This window comes from Ursus maritimus, unplaced genomic scaffold (genome assembly GCF_017311325.1).
Source record: "Ursus maritimus isolate PB19 unplaced genomic scaffold, ASM1731132v1 scaffold_2, whole genome shotgun sequence".
Taxonomy (NCBI): domain Eukaryota; kingdom Metazoa; phylum Chordata; class Mammalia; order Carnivora; family Ursidae; genus Ursus; species Ursus maritimus.
In genome coordinates this window covers 16,767,264-16,779,670 of record NW_024424452.1, presented here as the reverse complement: position 1 = coordinate 16,779,670, position 12,407 = coordinate 16,767,264, and the positions used below count along the sequence as shown (strand labels likewise).

At 55.1% G+C, this 12,407-nt stretch overlaps 1 protein-coding gene across 1 annotated transcript; it reads right to left on the bottom strand.

Moving 5' to 3' along the window:
• Positions 1-4,199: 4,199 nt before the first annotated feature.
• Positions 4,200-6,832, bottom strand: ZNF768 (zinc finger protein 768). Its single transcript, XM_040635073.1, has 2 exons — positions 6,588-6,832; positions 4,200-6,296 (listed from the first exon to the last, which is right to left on the bottom strand). Exons 1-2 carry the CDS (start codon positions 6,673-6,675, stop codon positions 4,720-4,722), a joined length of 1,665 nt encoding a protein of 554 aa, XP_040491007.1. The 5' UTR covers positions 6,676-6,832; the 3' UTR covers positions 4,200-4,719.
• Positions 6,833-12,407: the final 5,575 nt, after the last annotated feature.

Genomic DNA, 12,407 nt, shown 5'->3' with positions numbered 1-12,407 from the left:
AAGGAACATTTCCTTCTCGAGCCTTTCTCTAAGTGGGACCCAGACAGTTGGCTCTTTTTTTCTTTTTTTTTTCTTTCTTTCTTTTCTTTTTTCTTTTTTTGTTATGACAACGCTCAGAGACGGACCTGTATGAGGCACTGATAATTCATTAAGGTGTAAGGAAGGATAGACCCTCCCTGGCCTTTTTTTTTTTTTTTTAAACAACAATTGGTGAGGCTTGATCCTGAGGCCCCCAGCTTGAGGAGGGACAGAGGGGACTCATCGCTGCTGCCCTCTTGTGGTCAGTAGAACCCCGGGGTTGGGTGCGGGGACAGGGGGCAGAATACGGAGTATTTCTCAGGCCAGCTCTCTGGGTCCAGCCCTGGGAGCTGAGAAGCAACATTTGGTCTCCCAAGCAGTGACCTTGGATGGCTCCCTTCTGCCTACAGGGGAGTAAGCGAACCTTCTCGAGCCTGGCACACAAGGCCCAGAACAGTATCTCAAAGCCTGCCGGCCTCTTCCACCTCATCAACCCCCTTCTGGTCCAGCACACAAGGAACCCATGGGGCTGGCTCATAAGGAAGACCTCAGGAAGGAAGAAGTGAGGCCCGTCTTCTCAGAGAGGGAGGAAAGAATGTTCTAATGGCCAGGAATATCACAGAAATGTTAAAAGTACAAGAAGTTAGCTGTGGGCCTCTGAAGCCTGTCGGCTTCTATGGATTCGTGCAGTATTTCTTGAAAGCTCTGTCCCAAGGGCACAGCTATGAATGTGACAGACAAGTCCCTGCCCCCAGAAACGTCACCCCAGCGGGAAAACAGAGCGAAAACGTAGAAATGTGATTCCAGGTGGCGAGGGGGTTGTGAAGGAGAAACAAGCAGGATAGCAGGTTGGAGAGTGATGGGGACGGTCCTCTCACACCGGTGGTGCTCTGTGACACACACGCAAAAAGGGAATATTTTCATCGGGTTGGGAGCAAAATAGCACGAAAATCTGGGAGGTTCATTTCGGGAAGAGACCTGCCCTCTTCCCACCCAGGAGTCTCTATCCCAACTCCCTTAACAGCCCCCGTCCTCAAATACCTATATGTCCTTCCCCGCCTGTGTCTTCGCAAATGCTGTTCCCCTTGCCAGCCTATCCAGTTCCACCGCCTTTCTATCCTTTAAAATCTTCCTACTTCAAAGCATTTCCAAGCTTTTCTCATCTCAGTTCCCAGGCAAAATGAGCCATTTCATCTGCACTTCATACCCCATCAGAGCACATAACACTGACTGTGTGGGCTCCTCTCTCAAGACTGGGAGGCTTAGAACGCAGAATCCAGTCTTCGCTTACTTGTCTTACCGACGCTGACCCCTCACCGGGGCTGGCCACAAAGAAGACGTTCAAAAGAGTGTTTGATTCAGTGGCCTTCCCGTGTTTTACTCTCAAGACCCCTTTATACTCTTAAAAGCTGAAGATCCCCAAAGGGTTCTATGTATTGGTGTTTATCCAATTAGAAATTAAAATGGAGAGAAATTCAAAACATATGGACACCCAAGCCCCCATGGCCCACAAGCCGTCCTATGTTCTCACAGGCCGTGTAGCCTCCAGAAAACACCATCCTCGTGGCACAAAGTGAAAAAGTAACACCTTAGTATCGTTGGGGAAATAGTCACAACTACTCGGCCGTAGGCTTGAGTCCGGGCTCTGAGGCTTTGCAGCTGCGCCGTGTGGGGCCATTCCTTACCCTCTCTGGGACTCATTGCTTCATCTGTAAAATGGACATAATAACTGTATCTCCCTCTGAGCTGTTGTGAAACTGAGAGAACACTGGCACACCATCTAGAACTTTTAGGAGCACATCTGTGCTTGATACAGGTGGGGAATAGAAATGGTTTAGTTGTGGGGCGCCCGGCTGGCTCAGCGGCCGTGCAGGCGACTCTCGACCTCGAGGTCATGAGTTCAATCTCCACGTTGGATGGAGAGGTTACTTTTTTAAAAAAATGGCTTGGGGGCGCCTGGATGGCTCAGTCGTTAAGCGTCTGCCTTCGGCTCAGGTCATGATCCCAGGGTCCTGGGATCGAGCCCCGCATCGGGCTCCCTGCTCAGCCTGCTTCTCCCTCTCCCGCTCCCCCTGCTTGTGTTCCCCCTCTCGCTGCCTCTCTCTCTGTCAAATAAATAAAATCTTCAAAAGTAAATAAATAAAATCTTCAAAAGTAAATAAATAAAAATATAAAAATAAAAATAAAAAACTGGCTTCGTTGTGCAGGATGGTGTGGTCCAAGCAGCACACTGGACCGCAAGTCAAAAGACCTGGCACTGGAGTCCCAGTTCTTACCGTGACCTTGAGAAGGATGCGTGCCCTTCCTGGGCTTGGTTTGCCCGAACTGGGGTCTGAAGTTACCTCAAGAGCTGTCAGGTGGAAGAGAGGGGTGGTGGCTGAGCACCTGAGCCCCCCCCCTCGCCACGCACTTGACCTGCTTTAAATACTAAGGTTTATAAGTAGCATCTGGGCTACTTTATCAATTAAGCACCACAGGCACCGTGCCCGGGGCCTCCCGGCTTCCAATGGCCTACAAACACGTTTGGGAGCTGAAAAAAAAATTCAACTCCCAAGTATGAAAATTAAATTGTATAATTGAAATAAATGTTAAAGGAAGTGTCTCTAAATGTACTATGTCGGGTTGTCAAATGCAGTTCTATTTAACATCTGTAGTCACATACACGAACTCTACTAAATGTGGAGTATTTTAATAGTTGCAATTATGTGTGGTTGGGTATGTGTACAAAAATGTGCATAAAGTTTACAAAGGTCTTTAAAAGACCAGGAGATTTTACTTGAAAAATAATGTTCTACATCCAAAAACAACGAAAACTTTAAAAAAACACCAAACACAACCAAACTATGTTGGACTACGTGATTTCTTTTTTTTTTTTTTTAAGATTTTATTTATTCATCAGAGAGAAAGAGAGAGCACAAGCAGGGGGAGTGGCCGGCAGAGGGAGAAACAGGCTTTCTGCTGAGCAGGGAGCCTGACACGGGGCTCGATCCCAGGATCTTGGGATCAGGACCTGAGCCAAAGGCAGATGCATAACTGACTGAGCCACCCAGGCGCCCCGAACTATGTAATCTCTAAGGCTCCTTCTAGAGCTTGCAGAACGTAAGAGGCTGGATTGAAATGTCCCTGGAGAAGTTATTTGCTCTTGACGAGTTATAAGGCCCTGAGGATGGGTGTGGGGCTTGCCCTTGCGGAGCCATGGTTCCCCACCTGCCGGTGTGGCCGAGCCGCTGGGACTGATGGAGCCGGGCAGGCGTGGTCTGAATATCTCACCTGCCTTCTGTCCACGGAGGAAGCAGGTCAGAGCTCTGTGAACTCATTTTTCCTTATCCCTGAAACAGAATGAAAAAATCCTTGCAGGGCCATCGGGCCCTTACGAGCATTCATCTCAAGACGTTCCTGGCAGCTGGGTGATTCCCCAGGGTGGGGCCAGTCCTACTCAGCTAAGGTCAAGGCAGGCCACACCCCAGGATCCCAGACTCCCCACTGGCACCGACTCTCCATTGTTTCCTGAGAGCCAAGTATTAGGAGGGCTGAGGCTCAGACAGGAAAGAAAAGTAGGATAAAGGCGGGGTGGGAGCAGGGTGATCCCAAGAGGCCCAGGGGTCCTAAAAAAGAGGAGGGGTGTGGCCAATCAGGCCCAGGCTGGTGGGTGGGTCTGAAAGGCTGGAGTTGTCTAATCCTCGCACTGGGCCCCCTGTGTGCCCCCTACAGGTGGGGCCGGGACTGCAGGGACCCTCTGTGGTTCTGGTCACTGGGGGTCTGCACAAAGTGATGGCTAGAGGTTCCGGCTGGGGAGGGGAGAAGAGGGTGGCACAGCTAGACGCTGGGAGCCAGAAAGAGATGGAACACAGGCTCTATGCTTGGCTACGAGAACAGGGTCTGTTCTCTGGACCAAGGACAGACCCTCTGTGTTTGGTAAAAGGGATATATATCCCACGAAGTCGAAGGCTTTCTCACACCTCCCACACTGAGCTCCCTCTGTGTTTGTGCAGGATTCAAAGCATGAGACAAAACCTGGGGCCATGTGGGCAGGTCATGTCTCCTGAGGATCAGATTTTAAGATTCCAGGGAAACTTGCAACATAAAAGTGCTTCCCAGACAGGACCCTATGGCTTCACTGGCTGCGTGTACTTATCACTGAGTGTCTCCCACTGCCCATGCACACATTTTAAGGACGAATCTTTTACCACATAAAGATTTTTATTGAACTCAAATTCAGGGGCTCCAAAGCCTGAGGAAGACAAGGGAGGCCGGGGTTTGCACTGAGGCCCAAGCCCCACCCCAGGGCCCCACTCCCCACCCCACCTACCCTCACCCCTTCCTGACTCAACGAGGGTCTCAGTAGCTACCAATCTAAGCTACCCCACTCTAATTAAGTCGCCCTCCCCCCTCCCCCCCACCCCCGCCTAGTGCTTTGCCAAGCCAGGCACCCACCAAGGGGCATGCTGTTGCCCAGGCCAGCTCTCTGCTGACCTCTTTTCTGGATCTCTCCCAGAACCTCCCACTGCCTGCTTGGCCTCGCTCCAACCCCTCTTCATAGCCCATTTCCCATAAGTCTCCAGGGCACGTAACTTCCTCCACCCTGGCCCTCGACTCCACCGTCCTCCCCCAGCTCTTCCACTATTCCCTCTAAAGGTTTCTCTAGCATCCTGGCCCCCTCTCTTCGGCCCACCACCTCCCCACCCCCGGCGGGGCCCCAGGTCAGCGGCGGCCGGCTGCGTGGGTCCGCTGGTGGCGGATGAGGTCAGAGCTCTGGGAGAAGGCCTTGCCACAGTCATCGCACTTGTAGGGCCGCTCCCCGCTGTGGACCCGGTGATGCTGCAGCAGCGTGGACGAGCGGCAGAAGCCCTTGCCGCACACGGCGCACCTGTAGGGCCGCTCGCCCGTGTGTGAGCGCTGGTGCTGGATCAGCGTGGAGGAGCGGTTGAAGGTCTTGCCGCAGTCGGGGCAGCTGTAGGTGCGGCCCGGCAGGTGGGTGCGCGCGTGGATGGCCAGCACCGAGCTCTGGCCAAAGCGCTTGCCGCACTCAGGGCACTTGAAGGGCTTCTCGCGGGCGTGGCTGCGGGCATGGGGGATGAGTGCCGAGCGCTGCGAGAAGCTCTTGCCGCAGATGCCGCAGCTGAAGGGCCTTTGGCCGGTGTGCACCCTCTGGTGACTACGCAGGGAAGAGTTCTGGCTGTAGCACTTGCCGCACTCGGGGCAGCTGTAGGGCCGCTCGTGGCTGTGGGTGCGCTGGTGCCGCAGGAGGTAGGAGCTGTCACCGAAGGCCTTGCCGCAGTGTGGGCACTTGTAGGGCTTCTGACCAGAGTGGGTGCGCTGGTGGCGAAGCAGGTAAGAGCTGTCGGCGAAGGCCTTGCCACAACGGGGACACTTGTAGGGCCGCTCGCCCGTGTGGGTGCGCTGGTGTTTGATGAGGTCAGAGCTCTGGGAGAAGGCCTTGCTACAGACCTCACATTTATAGGGCTTCTCACCCGTGTGGATGCGCTGGTGCTGGATCAGGGTGGAGCCCCGCCCAAAGCTCTTCCCGCAGATGCCGCAGATATTAGGCCGGGGGCCCTGCCCACCCCGGGCCCTGCCACCCCGCCGGCCTGGCCCCCGAAGGGCCCCCGTCAGGCCCAGGGGATTCTGGAGCATCTCAAACTGGGGTGTGGCCAGCAGGGCCCCTGTGGGCATCTCAAAAGGTGGCCCTAGGGGTAGGGCCCCTGTGGGCTGCTCCCCAAACCCCTGGGTGAAGGAGTCCAAAGGGTGGACTCCCAAGGGGATGCTCAAGGGATTCTTTTCCTCGGGATTCAGAAGCATTTCTGCACCTTCCTGAAATTTGGAACTCTGAGCTTCAAATTCAGGGCTTTGGGTTTTGAACTCAGGATTCTGGGGCTCATAACCTGGGCTCTGGGATTCATACCCAGGGCTCTGGGGTTCATACCCAGGGCTCTTAGGCTCGTAACCAGGGCTCCGGGGTTCATATCCAGGGCTCTTAGGGTCATACCCAGGGCTTTGGGGCTCATACCTAGGACTGTGGGGTTCAAACTCAGGGCTCTGAGAATCTGATTCAGGGCTTCTGGGTGCAAATTCAGGGCTTGGGGGCACAAACCCAGGGCTTCGGGACTCAAAACCTGGGCTCTCAGGCTCAAACCTGGGGCTCTGGGGTTCAAACTCGGGGCTTTGTGGCTCAAACCCAGGGCTCTGGGGTTCAAGCCCAAAGGGTATCTCTTCGACCTCATAGTCCCCAGTGCCTTCTTGTTGAGACATTTCTTCTTCCTCATTCTCACTCATGTTGCCTGCAGGATCAGAGAATTACAGAAAACCCAGATTGTGTGGGGCCTGGAAGGTCATTTGGTTCCACCACTAGTTGCCACAAACCTCTCCCTCCTCCTCCAGCAGGGTCGCTGGCCCTGGAGCAGGTGCTGAAATTCCCACCTCCCCCTCCGCCGACCCAGGACGTCCAGTCCCCGCCCCCGCCTCCTCCAAGTCCCAGGTGTCCAAGCCCCCCGCTCTCTTCCCCTCCCACGGCCCACAGCCCCCTCTCCCGCTCCCAGGCACGCTCCTTGGAAAGGCGCTCCCTCCCTCACCTTTGAGGGACCCTTCGGGGCTCCCCAGTTCGTCAGGACTTTGCACATCCCCGGGCTCGAGGCCCCACGGCGACGCCTCCCGTTCCATCCCCGCCGGCTCCCAGTGCGGCGGCGGCGGCGATGGCGGACGATCCTGCGACCAGGCCTGAGTGCCCTGAGACCCGGGCCCTCGCCGCCCGCCTGCTCAGCACCGCCCAGGGTACCCGGCTGCCCAGCCCGGGCCCCTGAGGCCGGACGTCTTGACCCTGGGCCTCTGTGGCCGGCCGGGCCCCTCCCCTACCCGCGGCCCCGCCCCCACCCGCAGGGTCTCGCCTTGCCCTGGGGCCCTCCAAGGTCCCCTTGCGTCGTGGCCTCGGAGGTGAGGGTCTTCACGACTCGCCCTGCCGCCCCCGGATGCCGCCGCCCGCCCGCGACCCCGCCGTCTGGCCCCCCAGCCCGGGCTGGGCTGCGGCTGTCCGACCCCCTCCCCCCCGCACAGGAAGTGTCCGTCCGCGGCCAGTTTCCCCCGCTGGCTAGCGCCACGGCCTCTCTAGGAGCGGCTGGAGGTGGAAACTCGTTGGCATTAACCCTGGGCTGGATGGCCCCGGCTTTGAGGTGGGGGATGACGGGGAGCCCTGGAGCCGGCGGGAAAGGCTGGGGTAGTTTGTGTGCTATGTCCTAGGTCTCCGTCCGTTCAGGACCCTGTCTATCCGTCACCCGGGCCGTGCGTCCGTCTGTGCCTGTGGCCAAGGGCGAGGCGACGAGCGAGACCAAGGTCAGCGAGAAGGAGCGACGCTTCCCGGCGCCAGCGGGGGCGGTGTCTAGCTCCCCTCCCCTCCCGGGCCTTGGGGTCAGCTCCGGCCGCGCCTCGGGAACCTGGACGGATCCCCCCAGGCCTGAGCTTCTGAGTCTGAGACTCCCACCTCCCAACCCGAACTCTACTCCTCCGCCCCGGCGCGCCCACCCCACTCCTCTTGCCCCCTCCCATCTCGGCTCCTCCTAATCTCCACCCTGCCCCCTCCGGGAGGGCTAGGATCGTTGCCAAGGAAACAGCCCCGCCTCCGGTTTCCAGAGGCACCGCCCCTACCTCCCAGGGAGTACAGCGATTGGCCGCGGGAGCTCGAGCTCTCATCGTCCCGCCTCCTTCCACTACACCAACGGCTAGGCATTAAGGGTCGCCAGGGAACGCGAGGCCCCTTTCTGATTGGCTGGAGGAGGCAGGCGGGTTCCACCTACTCCAGCGGTCAGAAGAGCCTGCGGGAGGGCTGAGCGGGAGCTGCCCGGCGTCTCCCTTCCAGTGGTCGGGCTGGTGCTTTCAGAACTTTTCCCGTCCCCGGTTACCTTTCATTATGTCTTATCTCTCTGAAGAAAGCCAAGGGATCTGGAGACCGCCTTCCTCCCCAGGTCGCCCGCATACTTCCTTTCCCAGCACTTTCCTTTCTCCCACAGGTTTCTGGTGCTGAAGGGGCCCGTAGGCGGATCCTCTCTTTTCTATTACCTGCCTATCCTTTCCACCTTCCCCAAAGTGGGAGCCTTAGTCCCTGGTTCCCGGATTTTCTCACAGAGAGGCAGGGATCCTATGGGAGTTACTTGCAGGTGAGGGTGGTGGAGTTCAGAAGTAGAGAACCATCTGGCCTTCAAGGGAGCTAAGAACTCCCCAGTCCTGTCTGACGTGAACAGAAGCTTGTAGAAGGGAACCTGGGAAACACTGCCCTTGGTGCAACTTTGAATTAAGGGAAAAGTGATTCTGGAAAGACAATTCTTGTCCCTCTTTTTACCCTTGCTGCTGAAAGTATTTTTCGTAGCGTTCTTGACAATGGATGAGCCAAATTCTCCCTGTGTGAGTGACGAAGGAGCCAAGATTGTGTTTTCTCGTTGCCTTCTCAGACAAATGAAGGGAAGAAACTGGTTTAGGAGGAAAGACGACATCTTCCACTCTCCTGAAAAGAGATGAGGACAAGAATCTGGAGAATTGCGAGTGGTAAAAGCCTAGAGAAAACAGAGGCTGACAGAGTCACAACTATCTCCCTACAAATAAAGCAGGAGTACTTGTCTCCTCTGCAGAGGAACAGCTTCCAGCTCCATGGCTCTCCCCCCCCCCCCCCAACTGTCGGTCTGTCCTAAAACCTTGTGTGAAGAATGGCTCACACAGTCCAGCACTAGATGGCCCACACGGGCAGGACACCCTCCAAATGCCCTGACTATGGAAGGAGCTGGCACTCACACAAATGAGAAACAAACATCTCCTTCATGACACACTTTTCTCTGACCTCCAACCTGCTTACCCATCAGAAAATTTACACAGGAGAGCAGCTGTTCCTTGCAGTGTGTGGAGAGGCCTCCAGCCACAGCTCTGACCCGGTCCCGTTGCCTGCAGCGCTCTCTGCAAGCCCCACATGCAACAGAAGTCCGGCCAGAGCTGCAAGCTGCTTTGGCACCTCCATTGCCATGTGGAAATTCAGTCCTCCAAGCGCCTAGAGTAAAAGAGGAGCTGACTTCCAGGCAGGCTCCTCCACCACCAGTCCTATCCATGCAATGGGCCCGACTACCACTCACCCATAGCAGTGAGAGGCTCTGAGCACAGGGAATCCTCCGATGTGGGTTCCAGTATGGCCCGACACCAACTAATCCAAGGCAAGAGTCCACTGACATTCTACCACTGTGTCCTGGCGAGGAAAAGTTGTGTTTGCGTCCTGAGTTGGGTGGCCACTTTGTCCATAGGATCATTCATGGTGTGTGGCAGCCCTGGGACAGAGGTATTCAGTGTCCAGCCAACGCTGGTGGTCCAGCCAACTTGGCTAACACTTGAGCAAAGGTCCTCCATGTGAGGGGGACTCCTGCGTGAACTGCTCTTTCCCTGCATGCAACGGACAAACCCTCTAAGAGACCTTCTGTCAGAAGCTACGAGAGATGCTCCTGTATATTCAAGAAGATTTGAGGCACCAGGAAGAGCTCATCCATGGCACAGTCCCCATTGGGAAGAACAAAGAAAACGGGAGTTTTTGTATATGGCTAGGCCATTCTCTGACCTCAAGCATTTGCAAAACTAAAAGCAGCTAGAAAGTAACATTTTGCTCAGAGCATCATTACCAGGTGTAAGATTCCATCCCTGGAGATTCTGATTCAGTAGTCCAGAAATGGAGTCCAGGGAGCTGGCGACATTTTAGTTACTGAATGGGATTCTGTGGCAGAAAGGGCTTACTTTGAAAACTGGGTGGCTCAGTTGGTTAAGCATCTGCCTTCAGCTCAGGTCATGATCCTGGGGTCCCGGGATCAAGCCCCACATTGGGCTCTCTGCTCAGTGGGGAGTCTGCTTCTCCCTCTGCCCCTTCCCCCCTTGCTTGTGTGCTCTCGCTCTAATAAACAAATTCTTTAAAAAAGAAAAAAAAAGAAAAATACTGGCCTAGAGCAGGTTTTTGCTTCTTTGAGTCATAAACATCTTTGCACATCTCATTCCTAGAGACACACAAACATTCAAAAATATTTAGGGATCTTGGGGCACCTGGGTGGCTCAGTCAGTTAAGCATCTGCCTTCAGCTCAGGTCATAATCTCAGGGTCCTGGGATGGAGCCCTGCATCCTGCAACCCGCATCACAACCCGCATCGGGTTTCCTACTCAGTGGTGACCTGTTTCTCCCTACTCCCCTGCCGCCCTCCCCGCCCCCGCTTGTGCTCTCTCTCAAATAAATAAATAAAATCCTTTTTTAAAAAATGTTCAGGGGCATTTAAAAGCTCAAGTCAACACTTGTCCTTATTTTGTATGGCTTGGACAAGTTAGGAATGGGTCATGTGGTCATGACATTGACCTTTCACTCTGGCCACATAGTTGGGGCTCATTTCGTCTGGTTCAGACAAGCATTTCTCCTGATGCACCAAGAAAGCCCTAGGGAAACCCTCTTCCTGCCTTAAAGTGCTTTGGGGTCTGAGCCTCAAAGACCTCTGGTAGCAGAGAGAGAAAGAAAAGGGAGCCCCACCTCTGGTGGCGATATCCATGCCAAGAAATGAGGAGCTGAGTCTGAGGCTTAAGCATTTCGTGACACTCAAAAATCAACTAAATGGCAGAAAGTTGGGTCACAAGGGCAGGAAGGAGAGGAGCTGGGTCTGGTTTGGGGGCCCGAAGCAAGCTTTGCAAACTTCAAAGCACTTGGAGAAAGTAGTAATTATGGTACCTCTAATTGGCAAGTGGAGGGCAGGATCCAGATCTGGCTTTGAATCTGAGCTGAGAACTGGTGTTGCCAGCTGGGCTTTCCCCGGGCAGTGCGGAGGGTGAGGCAAGGGGAAGGTTGTACACTGGCTTCTCTTTAGGGAATTAAAAGCTGGTACAAAGGTAGCACCTGCTGCCAAGGGGCCTCTTTTCACTGTGCGTCCCCCTTGTGACAAGATGGCACCTAAGCCAACCTTTCCAGTAAAGTTGGGGTAAGCCAGGTCCTGGTGGGGTCAGATGTGAAGATTAAATAGATGCCAATTCAGTTGCTTTTTTCACCTGAACAGTGTCTTTCCCCCCAAATTTTCTACCTCTTCCTTTAGAAGTTTCTCTAGGTTGACAAATCTGGTTTCTTCCTAAGATAGGCCAGACAGGACATGGGGCAGAGTTGGGTGAAGAAGGCAGGTGCGCACAGACCAGCAGAAGGCGTCAGCCCCCGCTGTCACTCCTGGAGGTGAAGGTGAAGGAGGCAGGGACGGGTCTGCCCGTGGCTGGCTGCTTCATCACCGGGCCAAGGCTGGACTCTGACCACAGCGGAACTGGGTGGATGATGGGTAATGGAGTCACAAGGGACACGGCTTGGGAACACAGATGAGCGGTTCCCTTGGCTACTGACCCCAAATGTTCCTGGCCTCGTCCCTCTTTGTTCATGATGAGAGACACTTGAGAAGTGGCAAGCTTTGCTTCTGTTTGCCCTGGAACTCATCTCAGGCTGGTTTCTCCCTTGCCTTGCTTTGCTGTGTGGCTGTTCTGTCATCTTGTAACTGGGTTTCACTGACACCGGGTTGCTCTGTCCCTAATCCAGGTCATTGCTTGGGAGCCGTCGTAGGGAGGGAGCAGAGGCCTCCGGAACCTTGGCTGAGACACTGGCAAGGAACTCAGGAGTGATGTGGTAAAGACAGCAGTAAACCAAGAACCCCGGGGTCTCACTCTGAATGTGACCTTGGACAGGTCACCAGAGTCAGAGTCCCCAAATGCAAAAGGATAGAAGAGCTAAGATCTCTTCCAGTTCAAAAATGTGACGAGGCCCTCCTGGCTGGGTGAGGGTGGCTAAGGCCTGAACAGTAGGGCTCTCCCAGGGAGGCCCAAGGAGGGCTGGAGGGCACACTCAGAACCTTCCTCTTTAAAATCATGAATTGCCGGTCAGCCGACAGGCCTACAGTGGCGTGGCAGAGAATACCTCTCAGTTTGGGGCAAAATATAGAGTCCTGACAGCCTCCTGGTGACTGGGCTGTCCTTTCCAAGCTACGTGGTTCCCTCCTCAGGCAGTTATGAGGGCAAAATGAGTTGAAGGACAAGACAGTACTCTGTAAACCAGAGAACGTGATACAAGCAAACATCTGAAAATAAGCCTGCTTTTCCTCCTCTCCTGCTGCCCTTTCACACAGGTGCTGTCGGCCTGAATCCCTGGGTCAAGACAACATGAACGCTATCCGCCAGTTTGCAAACTCAGGTGACTCCGGGAGCCCAACGGGTCCCGTAAACAAGGGGACAATGCCCGACGGAGAGGGCCTGCTGTACCAGGGACACGGACAAGCGAGGACGAGGGCCAGCTGATGCTGGTGGCAAGCCAGGAAGGGCTGCTGGGCAGGCTGAACAGCTGCCCCGTGCCTCCTGCCAACCGTGCTTTTGTGGGA

Coding starts and splice junctions, on each gene's coding strand:
- ZNF768 (XM_040635073.1), bottom strand. CDS start 6,675: ATGGAACGGGAGGCGTCGCCGTGGGGCCTCGAGCCCGGGGATGTGCAA. Junction 6,297..6,587: donor CCCCGAAGGGTCCCTCAAAG/GTGAGGGAGGGA, acceptor CTGATCCTGCAG/GCAACATGAGTGAGAATGAG.